Source organism: Lynx rufus, unplaced genomic scaffold, assembly GCF_022079265.1.
Source record: "Lynx rufus isolate CCGP_SWC_20201006 ecotype Redwood Valley unplaced genomic scaffold, mLynRuf1.p SCAF_43, whole genome shotgun sequence".
Lineage (NCBI taxonomy): Eukaryota > Metazoa > Chordata > Mammalia > Carnivora > Felidae > Lynx > Lynx rufus.
Window position 1 is genome coordinate 1,686,357 of NW_025814860.1, and position 24,964 is coordinate 1,711,320.

The window sequence follows — 24,964 nt, forward strand, 5'->3', positions numbered from 1 at the left end:
ACCCGGCCCGCGTCCGGCGCCCGCCCTACGCCGCCTCCGTAGCGTAGCGCCCGGCCGGGGCCCCGCGGCTACGGCGCGCCCGGGGCGCACGCGGCGCTGTGAATCGCGCGAGCGGACTACCGCTCCCACAGGGCCGCGCGGCACCGCCAGGACGGAAGCTCGGGGAGGTGGCCGGTGCGCGACGCAGGCCGGGAGTTGTAGTCCTCGGGTGTTGGCCAACAGCCGCTGCGACCGTCTCCGTCCAGGGGCCCGCCGACTTCCCGGGCCTCCCCGCCCGCCAGCACCGCTGGAGAATGCCAAGACCCGCGCCACGGGCGGCGCTGCGTGTCGGGTCTGGCTCGGAGTGACGGAAGGAAACCTTCCAGGAGAGGACTGCGCTGCTGCTCCCAGAATGCCCTGAGCTGGAGGAAGGGGCGGGACTTCCACCGCGCCGGTCTCTGAACTTCAGGCTACGCGTTGCAGGCCCAGGTGTGGTGCTGTGGTTGCTTCCGCGGCTGTCTGGAGGAGCGCCCGACTAGGCCCTGGTCCCTCCGTCTCCATGGGGCCCGCAGACCTCCGTGGCGTCCTCCCAGGGTCTCCCCAGCCCTCTTACCTCCCGTCCTCCCATCCGCCGCAATTCTCTTTGCAACTTGTCTGCTTCCGCGGGTCCTCTCAAGGCTTCGTGGTCAAAAGCTCCAGTTTTGGTGGGACCGACCTGGGTGGAGACACGGCCTGGGCACTTAACAGCGTGACTTGGTCACATTACTTCTGTGAGCCTCGGTTTCCTTCTCGGTGAAGGGGGACCAAGTGAGATACCACCCACGGCGCGCTCAGGCTAGTGCCTGACAGGAAGACCCCTAAACCTGGGAAGCCAGTGTTGCTCCACAGGGGCCTCTAAACACACCCGCCCCGCTGCCGCCACCACCATTCACAAAAGAGCTTCCTAGGTCCAGTCTCGACCGTTGAGTTCCCTTTGGACAGCGTGAGGTCACCCAACCAGAGGTCACGAAACTGGAGGCCCCTATGCCGCCTAGATGTTCGGAGGCAGCAGGACACGGAGTAAAATGTTCACTTGCGGCCGAAGCACAGGGAGGCTGTGGAATGGGGAGCCAGGATGCTGAGGGCAGAGCCCTAAAGACTCGTCGTGTTCAGGGGGCACTTGGGGAGCCTGAGGAGGCACTGGTCATGCAAGAGACGAGAAAAACCAGGCATGTCGGCTAAGAGATTCAGGAAGAGTACTTGGCTGTGGCTCAATTCTGCCTCCAGATAGGGTAGAGTTGGGGTTTTTTTTTTTTTAATTGTTTTGGGAGAGACATAGCGTTTGGGGGGGGGGGGAATCCCAAGCAGGCTCTGCAGTGTCAGTGAGGGGCCCAGTGTGGGGCTCAAACTCACAAATCCGAGCCTAAATCAAGAGTCGGACGCTTAACAGACTGAGCCATCCAGGGGTCACACTTATATTCTAAGTGGAAGCTTGGTTTGTTTCAGTGTCCAGAAAATGTAAGCTAACCTCAGTAGGACCTTCAGGGACAGAGCTCAGTATTTCCAGGAGACCAAGCCCCAGGAAAACCTCTCTCTGACTCTCCACATGCTGCAGCCGGGATGGTGCCCCTTCCTGAGTTCTCTAAGCAGCAAGCTTGTGACTTGCCTGTCCCTAGCTTCCTCCCCCGCGTGATGGCTGTGGAATCACAGAAGACAGTCAAGGGCCGAACTCCACAGGTCCCCTTCCCTCCCCTGCCCCTTCCAAAGCACACTGCCTGGGGTGGCTGTGTTTCAACTGGTGTCATGTAACTTCCCAACAAGATAAGCAACTGAAATCGAGATTCCTGTCAGCTCACTGCAGAGTTTTTCAGAGCCAGGCCATACACCAGGGGCGGTGGGGGGGGTGGGAGCGGTTAAGGAGAGAGGAGCATTCCTGCCCTTCCCAGCAAGGGGCCAGGGCCTGTTGTCAATGGGGAGGAAGCCCAGTCACTACAAGCGGGCCTCAGGAGGAGTTTTCAGGACTGTGGAGTAGCTATGTGTCCAAGGTAAGGGGAGGGAGCTGGAGAAGGGTTGGGAAGGGCCGAACACAAAGAGCCCTGTGTATCGGTGGGAGGCGTTGGCTCAAGCATCCCTGTGCAGATCCCACGTGTGCCCATGCTGTTCTTGGCTTTGGGACACAGCAGTAGACGACATACCCAAAGACCTTCACGGAATGGAGATTCTAGCGGGATTCGGGCACAGGGACCCTCAGTGGTGGTACGCACATGCTGGACCAGGGGCAAGTGGGCCACGTGCAGGATGACAGTCTTGTGTCCTCCCTGCCCTCCTCACTGCCACCCACACAGGATCCAGGGCTCCCAGGCCTGACCCTGGTGACCCTTTGGAGTCCGGCTGCTGCAGCCCCAGCTGGGGAGGAGTCCTGGGGCCCCTGCTCACCACACGCCAGACCGTGTCCCCTCCCCATGGCCCTCAGGTTATTGGCCCGGTGGGCCAGCACACCTGGGTTCAAGCCCATTTGGTGCTTTGCTGGGTGGTTGGGGGTGGGGTCTTTGGTCTTCCCTGGACCTGTCTTTCAGTTTTGTGACTGGCACGCAGGTAGCTTAGTGCGAGGGATGTGGTAAATGCACGGTTTGCCGCTCCTGTGGATACCTGGGCTGGGGAATCGAGTCTGGGGGGTTTGGCCAACAACCCCCACTTCAAATTAGATTTAGTCACTTGCCCATAGAACCTTCTCACTGTCCTCCCCGACTACGGTGGCACTTGAGCTCTCCTCCTCAGCCTGGGCACCCAGCCTGACCTTCTTCCTGATATTCAAGCCAAATCCTGTCGGGACCTGTGCTTCCCCTGTGCTTTCAGTTTGGGTATACCGCGTGACCCAACCGCCCCCCCCCCAGGCCTGTTCTTTATCCAATTACATGTCCCATGGGGACACCGAGGAGCCCCAGATCTGCGATGCAACCCCTCAGCCCAGCTTATACTCGGGCTGTGTCCTCCCATGAACACCCATGGCCCCCCAAAGCCCCATCACATGGCCCCGCCCCAGGAGGGACCCTTGGCTGAGCTCCGCTGGGGGTCCAGACTGGAGGTGCAACCCTGGGGCCTCCAGGAAGGGCCAGCTTGACCAGAAGGTCTCCTGCTGTCTGAGCTCACGTGGCGCAAAGCCTCCAACCCCCAAATACATTGGGGGACCAGGCGAGGCCCATGGCACCCCCACCCAGCCCTCAGACCCCACGGAGGAAGAAGCCGGCCTCAGTGGGTATAGACAGCTTTAATCTTCGGTGAGAGCGTCCTGGCCTTGCCCTCTAGTATCCAGGTCACCACTGCTCTGCCTGAAAAGTCTTTCTCAAGGGGAAGGAAAGAGGGTCACTGTGCAAGTCCACACCTGGGTGTGTGCATGAAACATCTCCCTGCAACTCATATTTACAGCCACGGTACCGTTGGGTGATGGACACAAACAGATCCAAGTCTGTGTCACGGGGGCAGGGCTGGGCACGGAAAGCAGAGTTCCAGTATTTATTATCATACATATATATATATATATTTCATGTGTATACACAGATAGTTTTCTCTCTTGGAAGTATTAAAAAATTGATCAACCTTCAATCTATAAAAAATACCTACTCTACATGATAGAAAAATCTCTCCTCCAAGTTTACACTGATTTACACCCAAGGCTTTCCCCAAAATGTACAATACGAGGCAACATCTTAAATCTTAGTGTAGAAGGTGGGCCACACGGAGGATGGAGGGACACAGGGCAACGCACACACACACGCACACACACACACACGCCCTCACATACGCACTTGCACGCAGCAGTGGCCAGTCTGTGTGTGGGGTCTTGACCCACCTGGAGCACCCAGAGGCTCCTGGACAGTGCTCAGGCGCAGGGTGGGGGCAGGCCCAGCAGCCCCCATGGTGGTGCAGTGCCTGGCGGTGGTGGCACAGAGCCAGGCAATGGCTTCCTTGAAGGAACCCACAAGCTGCCAGGAGGGCCTTGCTCTCTGCTCCAGATCTATGTACTTAGAGAACCCGCACCACCCAGCCTCCTCCAAAATGCAGCTCGGGGAAGGACGGCCACTTCAGCGACTTCAAACTCCCAGAGGAAACGTGGTGTCAGACATGTGGACTCTGGCCTGGGAGACCGGGACTTCACCCAGAGCAGCTGAGACGTGCTCAGGGAGGGGAGGGCTCCAGGAGGCCGGGGACCACACCCATGGGGAAGCAGTTTCTCACCACGATGCTGCCACACCTGGAGTCAGAGGGGCCCTGAGACCCACCCTGTGCAGGGGGCATGCTCCATGTGGTGGGACTCTCAAGTCCTGATTTTGGAGCAGAGGCTGGGCCCCAGCCCCGTTACCGCAGCAAGGGTTTGGGGCATGGGGACAGCTGCGTGGCCAGCTGCAGAGCCCCTGGGTCTGAAGCTGGACTGCGGTGCCCTCTCTGGATGGGTGGCTGGGCAGAGCAGCTCAAGAGTCACAGCCCCAGGAAAGCCGGGGTCCTGCAGCTCCCGGCCAGAGCCTGATGTGCACCACCTTGCCTGGCAGTCCTTCCCACGCCACCACGTCTGGTGAGAGGGTCCTGGGGCCTCTGTGCCATCCAGGTGAGGGCCCCTGAGCAGATGCAGATGGCAGTGTCCCGGTGGGGACGTGTCCTTCCTTTCTTCCCTGACAAGTAGGGCAGCAGAGAGGTCTGCCACATGAGAGGGAGCTCGCAGAGGGGTTCGCCTGAGCCTGAGCCGTGCTCCCCACATCTCTGCAGAGAGCAGGCCCAGCCCCACCCTCTCCGGCGTGGGCCCTGGCCCCGGAGCTCCTGTTCCTCTTCCCTGTGCAGACCCTTCTATGCACCCCAGCCCAGCCGCTTGTCTCGGCTGTGTGCGCGCCGTGGCCATCTCCTGGGTGCGGGTGGGGTCCTGGGCCCACCGAGCTGGGCCTTCTTGCCTCTACTTGACCTCCAGGATGGATGGGTTGGTCTCCATGATGGCCACGATGATCCGGTCAATGTAGTCCTGCAGGCGGAAGTTAATCTCCTCCTGCTTCTGAATCGCATCCATGAGCTGTGGGAAGAGCAGCGGTCAGTGCTGGGTTGGTGCACAGACTGTGGCACGTCCCGGTGGCCAGGACTGGATGGGCCTTACCTCATCTCGGGAAACGGAGCTGATCTCCGCAGCCAGGGACTCTGAGAAGGACGTGGAGAAGAGGTTCTTGGCACCCTGGATGCTCAGGTTGATGATCTGCCCATTGAGCTCATCATTCTGCTCCTTCAGGTTACGGTTATCCTGAATAGGGGACACGACAGGGTCACTCCCGGGGCGGGGGGCCCCCGCTAGTGGCTGAGCCCATACGGCGAGTGGCTGGAACGGCCTCTGGCTCGGGCACGAGCTCCCTGCGTGCCCCCTGCCCCATGCCGGGCTCCTGGAAGCTTCTGCAGGGATACAGGGGTGTGGCTGCCCGCACCTGCTTCAACCTGCGGACCTCCTGCTCCAGCTCGCTCTCGCGGGTGCGGCTGTTGTACTCCTGCAGACCCATGCTGCTGCCCCGGCCCCTCCTCTGCTCGGCCTCCAGCTTGAAGAGCTGCAGGTGCTCCAGCTGCTTGCGCAGGTCCTCGATCAACTGCAGGCAACCACAGGGTGAGCAGGCCTTCGGGCACCCGAGGCAGCAAGTGCCAGCTCAGCCCTCAGCTTCAGAACCTCTGGGTCAGTCCGAGCGCCACGTCCGAGTGGGAGGACAATGCCAGCCACGCTTCCCAAACACCACCTAACGCCCAGCACCACATGGCCGCCAGCTGCAGGTCTCAGGATGTGGAGGGCACAGGCACGGACCCCACGCAGGCACGCAGGTCCCACCCCTACCGGGTGCCACGCTCACCTCCTGGGTTGCCTCCTTATCCCTCTGGAACTGGTGCCTCTCGTGGCTCAGCCTGTCCCCCAGCTTCCTCCTGTTCTCCTGCTCATCACTGAGCCGCAGGGATAACTCTTCCATCTCATCCAGCAACTTCTGCTTCTCCTGTGGAAATAAGCCTGCCTGCTGCCCCGACCACACAGCTTTCCCGAGTCTTCCGTGGCCCCCGGGCTCAGCCCACAATGGCTGCGTCTCAGCCATCCCATCACCCGGGCATGGTGCTCCCGGGGCAGCGCTGACCCCGAGCACCGCGCCTGCAGGTGCGCCTGGGGTGCTCTTGGCGCAGGGTGTCTGCACAGGCCACAGACACTGTTCCTCAGGCGAGGCAGGGCAGAAAGGATCCATGCAAGAGCAGGATCGGACCCACGGCTGCCCAGAGGGAATAGTTCAGGGGAGTCAGAGCCCAGGTGGTCTCAGATGTTCTCCGGGTTCGGAGCTTCCCAGGGGACATGTGACCGGGAGGGGAGAGGAGGGGAGGAGAGGCTTCTCGAGGGAACAGCTGCAGGACAGGGCACGAGGGGTCCAGCTGGAGTCAGCCCCTGGAGGACATCATCCCTGGATTTGGACCACGGGTTAATCTAAACTGAACTCTTGGATCCGTGAGAAAGCTGGGAAGCCAGGCGGGGACCGAGCTGTCCTTGTCCTCACCATATGGGGCCGGTGGGCCCAGGGTAACAGCTTGCGCTACGGAGCAGCATAGCTTCCTGGCCTCTGGTCACACCCCGTGGCTGGCCGTGTGGCTGCCTCGCTTCAGAGGACCCATGAGGTGCAGAGGGTGGCAGGCCCGTGAGCCGGCCTGGCCTCCACCCGCTCTGTGCTCCCCACTGACCGCTCACCTCCTCCAAGCGCTCAATGTTGGCCTTCAGACACGGCGTGCAGGACCTTAGCTCTCCGTTCTCCTCATCTAGCTGCTGCAGCCTGGGACACAAGAACAAAGCTGGGACTTCAACCCAGGAAACGTGGTTCCTTGGGGCAAGGGAGACCCAGTGTCTTGGCAGCCCTGCCAGGAGCTGCCTAGGGAGCCACAGAGGCCTCCTCCGATGCTCCGACCCTACGTACCACTCAAGTGCTCTGGGCCCAAGCTTTCCCTTACGCTGGGATAGTTATTAAATACACTTGGGGGGAGCACCTCAGGGGCTCAGTCGGTGGAGCACCCGAATTTGGGTCATCATCTCACAGTTCACGAGTTCAAGCTCCCATGTCTGGCTCTGTGCTGACGGCTCAGAGCCTGGAGCCTGCTTCTGATTCTGTGTCTCCCTCTCTCTCTGCCCCTCCCCCACTTGTGCTCTGCCTCTCTCTCTCTCTCTCTCTCTCTCTCTCAAAATTAAACAAACATTTAAAAAAATACCCTTGGGGTTGGGGATACTTTGGGGTTTACAGAAAAGTTGCAGACATGGCGTGGAGTCCCTGTGGGCCTGGCCGGTACTGCTTCCTGCATGGCATCTGCCCGTCATGTGGCCACGTGGCGCCTTTACCACAGCCCTGCGGGGTATACTAGTCATCAAACCACGGACTTCATGTCATCTCCCAATCGTGCCCTCCAGTCTCTGGGCCACACTGCACACGCTGCCTCGTCTGCTTTGTCCCCTGGGGTCTGTGGCAGTCTCCCGGCCTTTCCTGACTTTTCGTGGCCTTGACAGTTCTGAGCAGTTCTGGTCACTTATTTGGTAGTGTCCCTCACGCTGGGTTGATCTGGTGTTTCTCGTGATGAGACGGGTCATTGGGGGGGAGGTGCCCTTCTCGTCACCAGATCGGGTGTCTGAGTCCTCACGACTCCCCACAGGTGATGCTGACCTGGATCGCCTGGTGAAGGTGTGTTTCCGGGTGTGTCCTGTGTCAGGTGCATTTTCCCGTCCCTTCTCTGTCCTCTGGAAGCCGGAATCTGGGCCCGGCTGAACCCAGAGCAGCACCCCACTGTGTCTACATGCCAGGGGGCCTCGTGTCCAGGTGGCTGGCACAGCCCTGCACGCAGCCCCTCCTGCACCCCTACTCTTAAAAACGCACAGGAGCTCTTCTCCAGTAAAGTCCAATGCACCCCAGCATTAGGAGTGGGGGAGGGACACTCGGGCCGCAGAGCCTGGAAACCCGCTCATCTAGTTACACCTGCTGTGTCCCGAATTCGGGAAGTGGCTCCGGCTCAGCTATGAAATGAGCCATCAGATGCCCTCGCCCTCTCTGACCTTGGGGAGGACCCCTGGGGAGCTCTCAGACGGCCTGTTCAAGCATTTCTCCGCTGACGGACGGACACGCAGGCTCTCTCTCCCCAACGCTGTAAGACCCCCGCTCACAGAGACAACCACACGCGTGTGCCGCATGTCCGGCCTACACCCCGCGTGGTGGCTGCTGCTGCTCCCGGGCCTTGACAGGCTGTCTCATGCAGGGCGTGCAAACCCACGCTGTTTTCCCCACTTTTCCTGACTCTTCAAAGGTTCCTACCTCCGGAGCAGCACAAAGGCACTGCGTCAAGTTGTCTGCAAGAGGCCTGGCGTTCTGACTAGGAGAACCCCAACTAGAGACGGACTCAGAAGGACATCCACGTAGGGTCAGTCTTTGAATTGTGACACTGAGCACTTTTACAGCTTTCCTCGTGCGGGCTTTCCCTTTCTCTAACATCGGCTTTATTCTAAGACACCGGATGTGCTGGGAGGGGCAGCCACCGGGGCTGCACGCCCCACCTGGCCTGCAGGCTCTCCACCTCGATGCTGCGCTCCCGCTCCATCCTGCACACGAGCTCCCGGTGCCTCCGCGCCTCCTCCAGCGCCATCTCACAGGCTCTCAGCTCCTGCTCCTTCAGCTGCTCCTCAAGGGCATTGGCTCTGTGAAGGCGAAGGGAAGGAGGGGCAGCAGAGAAAGAGAGACGACCCCACCCCCCAACAGCTCCGGTCAAGGATGGTTCTGAAGGAGGGGTCGTATCCCCCAGACAGCCTCGGCCTCCCATGCCCGCACCCAGGGCCTCGAGATGGTGGCAAAGTTGTGACAGCAGGGACGGTCTCCAGCGCTCTCGGGAAGCTCGCTCGGCGTGTGGCCAGGAGACCCTCCCAGGGGCACAAGCCCACCAGGTGTCCGCCCCCGGGAGCACCCTGCACGGACACTGTAGGCTGAGCACCCAGGTCACCCATGGGAGAGGCACGGGTGGGTGTTAGCAGTAACCTGAGACAAAGGAAACGTGCACATGGGGGCCCTGACCCCGGCACCTTCCCAGACCACCACGCCCACGTGCAGGAAGCAGGGAATGCCCATCCCAGAGAGAAGGGCTCGGGGCCCTGCCCATGGAGCCCACATCCACAAGCTGTCGATGCACACAGGGCTTCTCAACCTCCTTGGGGTGCCTCACACGTAAGAGTGAACGGAGAGCCCAAGATCACCAGACACCATGGGAAAGGTGCTGACACAAAGTGGCCAAAGCAAACAGAGAAAAAGGACCTCATGCAGGAGAAAGCCCTGTAACCCAGGCCTCAGAGCAAAGACACTGCTTCCAGGAAACAGGAACAGGACACCAGAAGGGAATTTACAAAGTGATTCTCAGAAATTAAAAACATGAGAAGAAAAAATTTTAAATTCAACAGGAGAGCCGAAGAAGAAAAACAAGGATATTAGAATTTTAAAAGACGGAAATGACAAAGAGAATAGAAAAGTAAAGAAAATGAGAAAGTCCAGAAGGTCTAATGTTAGATTAACACAAGTTCAGACAAATAAGAAAATGGAACAAGCCGTGCAGAGAAATAATTCTAGAAACCTTCCCAAAGCGGAGGCACAGCTTCCAGATTTAAAGGTTGGAAACCACGTGCCAGCACAGGAAACGAGACCCTTCCGGCATCCAGGCAGAAAACTCAGACCCCACAGAGGGCAGGAAGAACAGGAACGCCAGGCTTGCAGTCACAGTGTGGTCAGAAGGCCCAGAGCCTGCCTGCCAGGTCCCGGGGACCCCCGCTTTGGAACAACTCCAGACCCAGTCACACTGGCAGCGGACACGCACGTTGCAGACACACGAGGCCTCACAGAACCTGCTTCTCTCCGCCCGCCCCAGGTGATCATCCGGGGTGGTGATCCAGAAAGTACGAAGCTGAGCACCAGAACCTGCGTGGGGTGGGGTCGCTGGGACGGCGGGAAAGGCAGCAGAAGCATGCTGTTTTTAGGAGAGCTCAGGCAACACCTAAAGAAATACCACAGGTTTGGACGTGGCAAGCCCCGGGGCACAGCACGTGGACTTTCCACTCCATACGTGGATAACTGATAAGTGTCATCAGATCAAACGAAGCCTCACCGGTCAGCTTGAGAAATGAGTGCGGTGGCCCATCCACGTCCCTCTGGACGCGAACAAGGAGGGAGAACACGCGCCTCCAGAGATGTGGCAGATACTCTGTGCAGCACTGGAACCAAGCCCCTCCACGAGCGTGCCGACCCCACCCAGCTCTGCAGCAAGGCCACGGGCAGACCCTCCCGTGAGAGCCTGGAGGGCGTGCAGCTGCCTAGCCCAGGCCCTCGACTACATAGGGAACCTGTTTCTACTGTTAAAGTGACATACGGAGTATGTGTGCAGTAACACGACTCGTTCTAATTCTCAGCATCCAAAGAGAAGACCGGAGGACGGGTGGGGAAGGTCAGTGCCTTCCAGGATGAACATATCACGGCAGGGGCCAAGCATCCCCTGGAGCCGTGAGTGCACGTGGGCCTGTGTCCTGCCATCGGGAGCACTCACAACACCTACTCAGAGGAGCCTGAGATCACAGAATGTGTGGCAGAGCCAGGCTCAGGCCCGGGCCCAGGTCCAGGCCGCCCGGTGAGGACAGAGCCTCCAGCCTTCCCCCCGCCTCCAGGGCCTCCCCACACTGTCTCGTCCCCACAATGCTGTTTTGTCCCCGTGACACCCAGCTGCATGCAGGCACAGCCCAGGAAGCTGACGCTCCTGAGCCAAACTCATATGCTGCAGGAGACACGTCTTCCCTTATACTGGGTGTGAGGCTACATGGCAGGAGTGGTTCCAAAATGCAGACAAAACAACGGTGGGGGAGGTCAGCACGGATGCCCAGCTGAGCCAGACTGTGCATCCCGTCTGCCTGTGGCTCCCGCTCTCCTCCCGTCCCTGCAAGAGCCCGCGTGCTCCAGGGTGGGTCCAGCTCCCCAGTGCAGGAGCTCTGGAGGCCCTACCCTTCCTGGCCCCACTGGCTGGCTCTGACAATGGCCTGTGCCTCAGTGTCCTCGCCTGCGAGATGGCACATTAGGTGGCATCTGCCTCACAGGACACGGTAGAGGGGACGATACGGGTGTACCAAGCACAGCAACAGTCACAGAGCAGCAAGCCCATCTCCAGGCATATCTGGGCCAGGACAGGTTCTCGGAAACAGGGACACACATCGGGGACCCTACCAGAGAGTTCCATGACTCTCCACATGCGACCTCCGTCTCTGCCAGCCTCTCCTGGACACTCTGCGCAGGCAGCTTGGGTGCTGGCCGCCATACTTCTGAGACGTGAGCTGGTGCCTCCCTTTGGTCTCCCCTGGGGCCGGACACACGCCGGGGGCGGGGGCAGCACTAAGTGGGAACCGCGCTCGGGAGGCCGCTGGCACCATCCCGACCTGGCTCCCGGTGGCTGGTGGAGGGGCACTTCCATGTGTGAGCCACATCATGGCAGCAAGGGGGTTGCGGGGTCACACGCGGACAGGCAGCCAGGGCCACGGACGCCCTCCTCACCTGTGCACGAGCTGGAGGTTCTCCTGCCGCAGCCGGCTGTGCTGCTCCCCGCTGGCAGCCGTGTCCTTCTCCAGCTCTGACACCCGTTTCTCCAGGAAGACGACCTCGGGAGTGACATAGGGGCTTCAGAATCAGGAGGCGGTGTCCACTGGGCGGGACCGGGGTCCGTCCAGCTCACGGAGGAAGCAAGCAGGGACCCGGGAAGAGCTGCGGGTATTGTGCCACTCCTCCTCATTTCTGGCTGAGCTGGCCCTTGAGAAACTTGGGGTCGCCTCCACAGCATGGCTGTCCTGCCCCAAGGAACCCCCCACACGGACTCTCTGGGAACTCTGACTTCACGCGTTGTCTGGCTCTGTGGTCACCACCCTGAAACCTCGAGCACCCCCAGATTCTGCCTCCAGGAGACAGGGGAACAGAGTCCCTGCGCGTCGGTGCAGCCAGATGGGCCCACAGACAGATATGGCCGACAACCGGCCTCTCCATGCACAACGGGAAACGCTCCTTCCACTGCACAGTCATTGGGGCCTCTGATGAGGCTGGCACCCCCCCACCCCAGCATGGCCTGCGTCCCAAGGCGGCAGCACCGTCGCATGTCCTCAGACCTGGCTGTGCCATCTGCAGGTGGTCCGGGGCCTACCTTATCAGCAATGTCCTCTTCCATGACCTCCACAGGGTCTGGGGCAGGGTCCTGTAGGGCCTCCACGGTCAGGGCCCCTGACTGGTGCAGGTACCTGTGGAGAAGAAACAATAGCCCAGTCCAGAAAAGGTCCTTCAGCAGAGCACAGCAAGGAAAAGTCACTAGCTCTATAAACATGAGCATCTGTTGGGCTGAACACCAGAAGCCAGCACCACGGGCCCAGGCTTCCACCAAGGGGGTCCCGGCAGGACACAGCCACCCAAGGGCCACAGGATAGCCCCGTTGCTCTTTGAAACCTGACGTCCTGGCCGCCTTCCTGGGAAGCCAATGGAGGAGGGTACTTTGTCCTCGGGTAATAAAACACGACTTCATTCCTCTCTCTGATATGAACTAATCTCCTCTCGGCCACAGGCCCGTGAAACATTAATTCAGGATCATACCTTCTGCATGTGGCATCACCCACATGCACTCTTGCTACCTGGTTTTCAAACACACTCCTTATGTGGCAGTAACAGCAAGAGACCAGGGGTCTCTTTCAGGGCCGCGCGTGGAGTTTCTCCCGGGGTCAAGCTTGGGAAGACGCGCAGACGCAAGCACCCCTGCGGCCGCAGCCCCGCACTGTGGGCCATGCCGGGTGGACCTGCAGAAGCGCCCTCAGTACCCTCAGAGCCCCTCCTTCGTTCCCCAGCCACTGGCGCCCTAGCAGGTGCTCAGCAAACTATGTTCACAGTCACCCCAGAGGCAGTCTCACTGGCTACGGTGACACTGTTATCGCTTAATTTACCTGCACTTAAAACTCTCAGACCATCTGCACAGAGTCCCGGCAGCAAGTCTACCCACGCTGACCCAGGCTCCAAACTCAGTAGCCTGATGCTCAGAGCTGTGTGGCCTTGAGAAAGCCACTCACCTCTCTGAGCCTTACTCTCCTATAAAATGGGGATCACGAGCTATTATGAGGTGTAAGTGAGGCTGTATAAATAAACAGCTCCTTTTAAGGACACAACACAGGATAAGAATTCAATAAAATGCTATTAAAAACTACACTGAAGATTTCTACGTTATCAAAGGCGTGAAATTCTATTTCGTTTTTAGCACTGACTGAGCTGATACATTCCTTAAATCTTTTTCCAGATGTGTTCTAAGGGGAACAAAAAAGGAGGACATCTTCACCCCTGGGGATCAGAAGTCCAGCGGAGGTGTCCTGGGTGGGACACTGAGCACCTTTCTGTGGATTTCACCTGATTCCCTGAAGGGTGCTAAACCCAAAGGGCCATCCTGTTTTTGTCCAACTGCTGTGTTTAAATACCCCTCCATGACTTTGGCCCCAACATGGGTTCCTAATATGTGGCCTCACCGTGTGGCCCCTTTAGGCCTTGTTTATCTAAATCCACCACCACGCAGGAGACCCACAGGAGAGGGGGCTGTGGGAGATGCCTGATGCACCCCAAGGGTGCCTTCTGTACATGGCAGCCGTCAGCCCTGTGGCCATCCCGCTGGTGCTGCCCCCTGTCCTGAGGTCGGCTGTGCTGTGTGCGGGTTCCTCCGGGTCCTTGTACGCACACTGACCCCAGAGCCACTTCCATCTAGGCCAGGCACACAGCCAGGTCTCAGAGGCCAGAGCTGGAGGTTCCAAACCACACGGTCCAGTGCCACATGCAAAGGGTTGAGACAATGTGAACAGCGAAAGCACCCGTGACTGAGTTTTCCTTAGAATTCTAGTGGTGGTTTGAAGCGTAAAATGGCAGATTAAAACTGTGTGTGTGCGTCCGCGTGTGTAGACTGTAAATATGCTGTTTGTGAACCAAACTATAAACAGTCGCAGACTAGACTTTTTCATACCAAATGGTATCTGTGAAGGAAAGATCAGATTCTCAGAGGGTATTTCAAAGGAGCAGGCAGAGAGAGACTAAGAGCTGAGGTAGCACGGGCCCAGGGACCCCAGGGCCTGTCCACATCCTGGATGCAGGAGGCTGGGGGGACAGCTTTTACCTTCTTTCCTGTCACCATCTGTAGGCCGTCTGGGGTGGAACATGGTGGGGAGGAGGAAAGCAATGCCAGACTTGTAACAAGCGTGTAGTTTGGACTACACGTTATGTTCCCTGGAGTCTCGATGCTCCTCTACAAGGGGGTTGGTGAGAACAAGTGCAGAAAAGGGTTGACAACCTTCACCTCTGCTTCCACTAAACCCCTAAGACACTAGAAAAAGAAACACAGGAGGTTCCCACGCCAAGGGCAAAGAAGAGACTAGGCCGTACCAGAGAAAAGGTGCCCACGCTGGAAGTGGGTAGGAGGGCTGCGGCCGGCCAGGGAGGCGCTGGCAGCCAGCACGTCGCTCTGGAGAAGCCAGGGAGGCCCAGCACCTGAGAGCACACAGGAGTGGCTCCAAACCACACCCTTACAGAGGAGGAGAGCCGCACACACGGGCCCAGCACAGATCCCCCCGCCCCGGGACACCAGCCGGCCCGAGGCCTATCCACACCACACATGGGCCAGAGGCCACCTGCCAGCTGTAAGCAACCACAGCAGCACGGACAGCAGCAGCCCCAGTTGTGAGGGAAAAGTCTCTAGAAAGATGGCCCGGACCCGGACGTGGGGAAGAGACACGGAGAAAACGCTGTGGCTGTCACAGGAGGAACCAGAGCAGAGGCACACAGGGCAGCAAGGAGGTTCCAGAGGGAGGATGGGGGATGGATGAAGCTATCCAACAGCCTAAGAAAGGTCCACAGGACCAAGGGGTGGAGACTCCCAGACCTAAACGGTCTGTCTGTCATTCTGTCCAGCATAATTAATAGGAAGGACTCATGAGACTTATCACAAAGTTTCTAAACTTCAGGGATAGAGAAAACACCTGAAAATTCAGCTTCCAGGGAGAAAGTTGCGAAGAAAACGTGAAAGCCTCAGGGCCCTGGCAGCAGCCCTAGCGCTGGGAGGTACTGGGCGGTGTGTGCACAGCTCCTCAGAGGAGGGGCTCCCAACCTCAAATTCTGTATGAAGTCACACACGGGAGTCAAGTAGCCAGCAAGGTCTCAAAAATGTATCTCCTGGACACCTCTTTTCTCAAGAAGCTACAAGATGTGCCGAACAAAAAACACGTAGATAAAAGAAGGGAGACGGGTTCAGGGAGCAGCATGACCCCAGCCCTGAAACAAACACACACAGCGCAGGCCGGGGACCACAGTGCTACTGCCCACAGCCGTGGTGCCCATGCAGAGGGCAGAGGCCCTAGCTGGGCAGGGGAGGCAGGGGTGCGGCGAGAAGGTGAGGCAAGTGGCAATATCACAGCCATCACTGAGTCCAGAAGCGGCGACTTGTCGGAGAAAGGAAGTAAGTGAGCATTCCATGGCTTCCTGTGAGAAACGCTGGCATCAGACAAGCCCGGTGAAAACTGGTGAGCCAGCCCTGGGGGACACAGGGTACTTGTGCGTGCTGCCACCTCTTACGCAGGAAGCCGACAGGTAGACCCAAAGCTGGGAGGTGGAGAAATGGCCACAAGAGTGTGTTCTTCAGAAACTCGGCATTTGGCTCGCCTCCACCCTCTTCTCACCTTGGAGAGCCAGCGTGGGCGTGAAGGGCAGAGCATCTGAAGGAGGCCGACCCAGACCAGGGCTCCGCCATGACCCTCGCGGATAACACCGTGGGCTACCTTACAGCAGACATGACACGTGGGGATGCCAAGGGCCGCCTGAGGACATTTCTGCGAAGACTTGGTAAGATGGGCACAATGCCGGAAGCTTTCAGCACACACCTCCCTGTCACAAACCAGGGTCTGACCGTGGCGTGGCGGTGGAAACTGGTTTCACAACCCATCCCCAAGAATTATGTTCAGTCCCAAACCATGAGAGGTGACTTCCAAAAGTTTTAAAAACTTATCTTGGAAGATACTATTTTCTAAACACGTTTTAAAGAGCTATGATTAATGATACATTTCTGAACATCTCCGTAAATAACCAAGGGTCTCCTACCTTGCCACCTTCCTGCTGGAGAGCCGCTTCGCTGGACTGTGCAAAATCAAAATAAACAGGAAAATCGTGTCAGAGAACAGGGAGGAAGGGGAGGAAACAGGAAATTCAGGCTGAAGAGATACGGGGATGGGGCATGTTCACAAGCGTGCAGCACCCGCCGAGACCAGCGCCATACACAGAAAGGCCTGCTCAGCAAAACATTCAGGGACACAGGAGACAGTCCCAGGGCCTCGCCAAGTCACGTTTTCCCACTCCCAGAGGTCCCAGATGGAACCGCGACCAGACCTTAGTTCCGAGGCCGAGCCCAGCACCACACCCACTGGTGGGCTGCACGAGTGCCACGTGCCAAACGCTTACCCTCCAATCACTTGGCCGTCAGAGGCCCCACATGAAATGTGACATAAGCCTGTTTGTGACAGCAAAGTTCGGACTCGAACTTTAACTCAGGCACTGAAACCTCATGTGCCTGGGCGGTGATCTGGAAGCCCTTCCCGCTGCCGCCTTGGGACCCATCGTCCGGCTGACAGAATCCTCTGAGGTGGCAAAAAAGGCCAAACCTACCTTACCTCTCATTTCTGAAGTCTGAGTTTTATCTTCAAATGTAACTGCTAAGCTACCGGCCTCAGCCCACGAGAAGACACATGCCCTCTTCCAACACAAGGACAACCCTCGTCTCCCACGCCAGGAACCAGACCCATGGCGTCTCCCTTCAGCTTGCTCATCCGAGACACGCCTGCGATTCCCGCACAGTTCGGGCAGAAAAACCTACACTGTGTCAGTTACCAATTTACGGCCGCCCACTTCCAGACTCTTCCTCCCCACTTATTCTGTGGAAAAGGATAGGGGCGGTTTTCCCAGTCTTCCTTTGCCGTGCTCTGCCAGCAGAGGGTGCTGGAGAGGGCCCTCATGGGAGGGTCCCCATGTGTCCTCGGCTACACCTAGCTTCTGATAGACACTGGTGGGGCTCACCCCAGATCCTGCCTGGCAGCTTCCCCAGGGGCCAGCGCCTCCCCGGGCAGTTCTGCCATGGAGCGCCTCCGGTACAGGCCAGAGGGCAGATTTCCATCAACTTCTAGAAGGTAAGTTCCCAGCAAATTCCACTGGTGTGCCGTCAGGGTGACACCCGCCGCCTGGCCTCTTCACAGCTGCTGTTCCCGCGGGGCCCTCATCGCTCCATCCCTTTGGGGCTACTCACCCATCACACTCCTCACGCCCACTCCTGTGTGTCCCCTCTCCTGGCAGGGCCCCGACTCACACCACATATGTCACCCTAATATCCTGGGGACTCCCTGAGGCTGATGGGACAAGACAGACTCGGTTTACTTATTCAGGGGCTGCACTGCCAGTCCAGTTTTGAGGTTTATAATTTGTAAATAGACCTTGTTACTCTTAACTTGTTCTTAGTATTCTTCTTAATTTCTACAAAATGAATTGTTTTCATACAGGCTGTAAGTACCTGGAAAGTATGATCACTGTGGGCACATTCCGAGGTTCACTGGGTAGAAAATATAAATGACATCAAAGCTTCCAAACACAGTTGGGACTAAATCACCTTTCATCATCCACAAACCATAACCAAATACATTTATTTTGAGACAATTTCTTGGAAACCAACAAGCAAGATTTAGATCTCCTTAACTTCAGTGTTCAGGACAACTTTCCTGACAGTTGTGTCTTGATGAGAATAACGATTTTAATGGCACATGAACCCACCTTGGTAGGGTCTCTCTCAGGGAATGGCTCAGACTGGACAGAAGGCCCCACTGGACTTGCCGGCCACACTTAGCCACATCCCAGGCTCCCCCTCTCAAAAGGGGACCCTAAGAGAGGCGACCCTGGCCGTTATGTGGCAGGTTCTCAACACGGCAAAAGATCACTTCTGCATCAAAAGTCTTCAGAAATGAGAGATGAGACACGTCTTCATGCTTGCTCTCAAGAACAGAGATGACATTCCTGTACTCAAACCCACTTAGCAGGACAGCAGTCTCCATTTGGGAAAGACAGGTGACCCCTCACCAGTCGCGTGGAGGGACCTTCCTGGAGCACTGAACACCCAGCTAACCACATACAAGAAAAGAAGACTAGTTTTCCCTACGGAAGAGCCCAGTGGGTCTTTGAAATCCCTAGTTGCCACAGTTCCCCCAAGTCTCCCTGGAAGGCTAGGTTCTCATTGGTACTGCTGGGACCTCCCCCCAGACTCCCCTCTGAGGCTTCCGACTGGCCACAAAGAATCTTCTCCACCCAACTGGGCATTTGCTGGATTGCTGTCTGTGTGGTGAGTATTGCACAGAACGTAAGACAAAGGGGTGAAGACATCAGATGTCCTGAGCTGGAACTGGAGGCCGGTCAGGAGCACAGCAGGGCTCTCAGCCACGGGGACCCACCAGGAAGACTGAGCTGCCCTGGGCTGAGGCCCTAAGGGGGCAGGCTCCTCAAGACAGAGGAGGAATTTTTAGAAGACTACTCTAGGGCCACCTGGGTGGCTCAGTCGGTTAAGCATCCGACTTCAGCTCAGGTCATGATCTCGCGGTCCATGAGTTCAAGCCCCGCGTCAGGCTCTGGGCTGATGGCTCAGAGCCTGGAGCCTGCTTCCGATTCTGTGTCTCCCTCTCTCTCTGCCCCTCCCCCATTCATGCTCTGTCTCTCTGTGTCTCAACAATAAATAAAAAAAAGTTAAAAAAAAAATTAAAAAAAAAAAAAGACCACTCTAAACAGGCTGAAGCTGTCAGGATGGCTTGCCCTCCTGCCACATTTTATGTAACCTCCCACCAGCCATGTCCCCTCTTTTTCAGACAGCCACTTGAGATTGCCGCCTGGGAGCCCACACCACTGACCAGCACAAACCATCCCTTCCTGCCCAGTGTGAGAGCTCACCAACTCTGCTGGCCTGGGGCCTAAATCAACAATATGCTCCATGGACGTCAATATGGGCAAGCTACTCAAACATGTTTTCTTTAACTGGAGGGTGTGAAGTTGTGGGGATCCAGCAAAAGGAACGGTCTCCTTCTGGAGCTCCAACCTGAGTAGGGCTGGGTACAGATGGCTGAGAGGGAGGCTAACACTCTGACACAAACCAGAACTGGGAGACGGGGAGGAGGGACAGACCGGGGATGACCAAGGCCAGGGAGCAGCAGACACATGCTGGGTCCCGGCTGCTTATTTTAAAAACAGGGTAGCAAAGTTGGCACCCTGGGTGTAGAGATTACTTAAAAATAAAAATCTTAAGGGCACTTGGGTGGCTCGGTCGGTTCAGCATCTGACTCGTGACTTCAGCTCAGGTCATGATCTCATGGTTTGTGGGTTCAAGCCCCACACGGGCTCTGTGCTGGCAGTGTGGAGCCTGCTTGGGATTCTCTCTCCCCCTCTCTCTGTCTCTCTCCTGCTTGAGTGCATGTGCTCACTCTCTCTCACAATAAACTAACAAACGTTTTTAAAAATATATTTTAAAAAATAAAAAAACTTTAGGGGCGCCTGGGTGGCGCAGTCGGTTAAGCGTCCGACTTCAGCCAGGTCACGATCTCGCGGTCCGTGAGTTCGAGCCCCGCGTCGGGCTCTGGGCGGATGGCTCAGAGCCTGGAGCCTGTTTCCGATTCTGTGTCTCCCTCTCTCTCTGCCCCTCCCCCATTCATGCTCTGTCTCTCTCTGTCCCAAAAATAAATAAACGTTGAAAAAAAAAATTTAAAAAATAAATAAATAAAATAAAAAAACTTTAAAGAAACAACATACAGAGGAAAAAAAAAACCCCAACAACATAAAGTAGTAAGTTCAAGGAAGAGCTCACTGGATGTAAACATAGACTCCTGAAAGCTGTTACGAATTTGTTTTTTTTAAAGACCAAATCTCACTTTAAATTTCCCAAAGCTCTTTCATGTGACTCCCAGTTAAAGAAACCTTTTAGTAAAATGAAACATGTATCTCTTCCGGGTGCAGACTCTCTTTCCTACTTTGGGTTCCCTCTCCCAGGACACACAGCATGGGAAGGGAGTCTCCTCCCCTGGGAACAGAAGCAGTGGCTCAGGCTGCAGCACACACCCAGGGTGGCACATGCACAGGGCGAGGAGGGCAGACGCTCAGCACATGCATGGTTGGGGTGGGGGGTGGGGGGGGCAGGGGAGGGGTCCTGCCTCCGGGCTGCGGTTCAGCCCAGCCGAGAGAGCAGCGCCTCCAGCCAGACCCACTGGCAGGAGCTGTGGGTAACTGCAGTCTCCCTCCCACTTGACCAGAGCAAGGCCAGGCACTAGTCAGTTACCTATTCTTTTCAAGATCGTTCAGGCGAGCAGAAAGATCCTCAAGGCGGTTGATCTGTTTGTGGCACTGGCTACAGTAAAACTCAAAAGCCTCATCAGTGAGGATGCTGTGCAGCTTTGCGGCAAGCGGATCAGTGCTAGAAAGACGAGAAGTGTCAGTTCAGAAGACAGCGAGGACCCGTCAGGTTATCTGTGACCCCACAGAGGGGCTGGACAAAAGCACTGTGTCAGGCTATGGAACATTCTGGCTCTTGCTTTAAGACTGCTGTGAGCCCACCTCCCTCAAGCGTCACCTCTAGGACTGGTGACACACACCAGCTGGCCACACATCTGCTCCTTCCTGGTCAGGTGCGCAGAGGAAATAGGTAGCCCGTGGGCTTCATTGTAAAACACAAACTCTTCTTTAACAAGAAGCGAAATGACTGGAGATGCTGCTGCCTTGTCCTTTGTCAAAAACACACCAGCGTGAGAGCAAAGCACGCGTCTCCAGGTGGGGCTTAACTTACTGCACTGCAGCTCCTTTACTTGCTGCTCTAAAGCCCGCCAGTGTCAGAATTACGCATGGATGATGATCACCAACAATTCTGTCATTTTTAAGACCTTCATTAAAAACTCAGGATTCAGGGGCGCCTGGGTGGCTCAGTCGGTTAAGCGTCCGACTTCGGCTCAGGTCATGATCTTGCAGTCTGTGAGTTCGAGCCCCGCGTCAGGTTCTGTGCTGACAGTTCAGAGCCTGGAGCCTGTTTCAGATTCTGTGTCTCCCTCTCTCTGACCCTCCCCCGTTCACGCTCTGTCTCTCTCTGTCTCAAAAATAAATAAACGTTAAAAAATTAAAAAAAAAAAAAAAAAAAAAACAAAACTCAGGATTCAGGGGCACCTAGGTAGCTCCAGTAGGTTGAGCGTCTGAGTCTTGACTTTGGCTCAGGTCATGATGCCACGGTCCTAAGACTGAGCGCCGGGCTCTGGGCTGAGCATGGAGCCTGCTTGGGGTTCTCTCTCCCTCTCTCTGTGCTCCCGCCATGTACACGCACACGCTCTCTTTCTCAAAAATAAGTTAATTGGCTAAATAAAATAACTCAAGATTCTGTTTTCCTCCCTGTGATCTAATTTAAATGGACTTTCACAGCACTGGCGGGACACCCACTACAGGAAGATGAAACCAGGAAGGCAGTGATGTCCATGAGACATTAGGACCTGCTGGCTTTTGGAAGCTGGTTTGGAAGTTCCACGTGAAGACAGGTTGAAGGGAAATATTAGTGGTAGCGCAGAAGTTACACCTGAGACATAAAATAGTGAAAAGGCTGGCTGGGAGGCACAGATGAGCAGACCAGAAAGACTCCCCAACTAGACAGACACGGGGTTAGCAGCGTCCAGTCCTTGGCCTCTGCCTCACACCACCACGAACACGCACGTGGAAAGAAAAGCTGCTAAACCCACGCACATATTTCGCTCACACCAACTCCCAGAGGCTCGCCACAGAGGCCCTCTCCCGGGCCGCAGGTCCTCTGGGCCAGGGCAACGGTCTCGGCAAAAGAAGGGCCTCACGGTTGCAGGTTCAGAGATACTCGGCTTCCGCTGTCGGCAAACAGAGAGGGTTTGAGGAACCTGGCGCCAAGCGGATCCGCGACTGGCGCAGAGCAGCCGCTGAGCCAGGCGGGACCTCGCCGGCACAGGCACGTACGTCCTCAGATGGGCCAGTCACCAGCAAAAGACTGCCAGGTCCACAGGCCCCTTGTTTGGACACACGCGGAGCCCTAAGAGAAAGGTGGGCTGGAGAGGATCTACTCCATGAGCGAAGGTCTCACCCTTTAGACCTAGCACCTCGGCCTACTCATGCAGAACGTTCCAGACAATTTGGGCATGAATCCAAAGAATCACTTGCAATGTTAAAGCCCCCGCAGAGGCTGATCAAAGGGTACAAACGTGCAGCTGCAAGAGGAGTAAGGTCTAAGGCTCGAACGTAGAACGTGGTAACTACACGGTATCATGTACTTGAAATCGCTGAGAGTAGACCGTAAATGTTCTCTCTCTCACACACACGTGTACGCACGGATACATACACGTATGTTCTCACACACATGTACACATGGACACACAGGTGTTTTCTCTCACACGCGCACACAGATACATGATGTACATGTGGTCTCTCACATGTGTACATACATGTACATGTTCCCACATATGTACACGTGATGATCTTCCACACGTGTGTACACATGGACACACACATACATGCTCTCTTGCGCGTGTGTGCCGATACATGCATACGTGTTCTCTCACACACGCACACGTGGTCTCACACGTGTGCACGGAAGCACACACATGGTCTCACATGTGTTCACACGGATAGTCACACATTCATGTTCTCCCACAAATGTGCATACATGCACACGTGTTCTCTGACATACATGCATGCACACGTTTCCTCACACGCGTGCACACACACACACATGCCAGGGCAGTGCAGGGCTGCATTACCTGGGGGTGAGGAAAGCGGGGTCTCTGCAGTCATGCTCCCCATTGCAGAGGGTCTCCAGGGACAGCTCTGCCTCACTGCCCTCACCATAGTCCTCAAAATGCTCCTCGCCACCTATCACCGTGACGACGGACTGGCTGTGCAGGTGGGATCTGCAAAGGCAACACAAAAGCAGCGCACTGTGACTGGTGGCTCCAGAACCGATGTTGTGATGGCACCTTCCAGCAGAGATGTGCTACTAGCCACAGGCTTGGGTTCAAACATTGTGGTAGCCACATTAGAAAGAAATAAATGAACAGGTGAGATTGATTTTAACAATACATTTTAACATATCCCAAATATCATCATTTCAGAAGCAAGACTCTTTATTCTTTATTTTGTAACAAGTATTCGAAACCGGGAGTTCCCCGTACACTTCAGCGCGTCTCCTGCAAATGCACCTGTGCCCCTACCAGCAGCTGCTGTCTTCACACAACTGCTGGAGAGTGTGCACGCAGACGTCTGCTGGGATGTGAAGTTCAGAACAGCAGGATTCCAAGCAGGGAAGGTGAAGGGTTTGCTAGCACCCATCCTTCTGAGAGAGAGGTCACTCCTGCACACCCGCTTTCCAGAGCTTCCAGAGCACCAGGTGCCCCGGCACCGCCGGAGGCTGGCAGAAGCCGAGCCAGTGCTGGGAGGCCCAGTGCTTCACCAGGGACGACAGGAAACAGCTGTGGCTCCACCAGCACCTCCACCAGGGCTGGATTAAGCTCATCACCACTAACGGGCACACGAATCTGAGAGCTGCCCCTTTCCAAAGGGGAAAGGGGCCTCGGGGAACCAAGTGAGGGTCTCACAGGCAGAGTCAGGGACAGAAATGGGTCCCTGTGCACGCCCCCAAGACCATCACGGCTGCTCAACCCTCGGAGCATGCGCCCACTGCCCACCCAGAAATGCATGTGCCCACAGAGCAGTCCTGAAGCCACTCAGGACAAATCCCGTGGTCTTACACACACTCGCTTTCAGGAACAAGGAAACCTGAGTAAACTGAGATGGGGATGATCTCACTTCTCATCATCCTGAGGCATATACATAAATGCATTGAAATTCAGATACGTGGACAGAGATACTATATTCAAAGACTGAAGATCTGACAATGTGAAGATGTTGATTCTCCCCAAATTCATCTATAATGAACACAACCCTAACCCAAATCCCAGCGAATACCTTTGTCCTGAAACCAACAAGCTGATTCTAAAACCCACATGGAAAGGCCAAAGGGCCAAAAGGCACCAACACAGCCTTGCAGCCTTGAAGAACAAGGCTGGAGGACTTACACAGACAGTACAATCTACAACACGATGGAGTCCAAGACTATGTGGTACTGATCTGAGAACGGACAGAACAGAGTGCACAGTCCAGACACAGCTCCACACACTCAGCCACCTCACCTCGCAGGACCAAGGTGACACCAGACAGTGAGGGAAGGGGGAATCTTTTCAAAACTGAGGCTGAATTGAATGGATACCCATTTGGGAGATGACCCCTATGTCACACCACACACAAAAAGTCAGTTATGGGGAGATTACAGATCTGAACACAGAGGTGAAACAAAGTAAACATCATAGTTGTGTGAAGCAAGCAAAGATTTCTTTTTTTTTTTTTAAAGGTTTGTTTTGAGAGAGAGACAGAGAACGAGCACGAATGGGGGAGGGGCAGAGAGGGAGACACAGACTCCAAAGCAGGCTCCAGGCTCCGAGCTGTCAGCAAGAACCCAACGTGGGGCTTAAATCCAGGAACCATGAGATCATGACCTGAGCCAAAGTCAGACACTTAACTGACTGAACCACCAGGCGCCTCAGTCCGCAAAGGTTTTTAGAACAATACAGAGGTGCTAGCCACAAAATAGGAATGGATGAACCGGGCCACAGTAAGATTAAAAACACATGTTCCTCAAAGACACTAGCAGGAAAGTGCAAAGGCAACCTACAGAGTAGGAAACACATCCCTGTTATACACATCCCAGAGAAAGCACTCATATCTAAAATATATAAAGAATTCCTACAAATCAGTAAGAAAAAGACAACCCGACAGATCAGGAGAAGCCAAATCCC

General features: G+C 56.1%; 1 protein-coding gene across 1 annotated transcript in view; it reads right to left on the minus strand.

Annotated features, from left to right (window-relative positions):
- Positions 1 to 3,457: 3,457 nt before the first annotated feature.
- RAB11FIP3 (RAB11 family interacting protein 3) overlaps positions 3,458 to 24,964 on the minus strand; it is an 82,834-nt gene continuing 61,327 nt past the window's right edge. The window contains exons 5-14 of the mRNA XM_047097898.1: positions 22,874 to 23,023; positions 16,149 to 16,184; positions 12,187 to 12,280; positions 11,550 to 11,653; positions 8,534 to 8,674; positions 6,695 to 6,776; positions 5,826 to 5,963; positions 5,415 to 5,570; positions 5,096 to 5,236; positions 3,458 to 5,014 (exon numbers count right to left, since the gene is read on the minus strand). Of these exons, the coding sequence (XP_046953854.1) occupies positions 4,901 to 5,014; positions 5,096 to 5,236; positions 5,415 to 5,570; positions 5,826 to 5,963; positions 6,695 to 6,776; positions 8,534 to 8,674; positions 11,550 to 11,653; positions 12,187 to 12,280; positions 16,149 to 16,184; positions 22,874 to 23,023 (1,156 nt within the window). The 3' untranslated portion in view covers positions 3,458 to 4,900. The remainder of the gene's footprint in view (positions 5,015 to 5,095; positions 5,237 to 5,414; positions 5,571 to 5,825; positions 5,964 to 6,694; positions 6,777 to 8,533; positions 8,675 to 11,549; positions 11,654 to 12,186; positions 12,281 to 16,148; positions 16,185 to 22,873; positions 23,024 to 24,964) is intronic.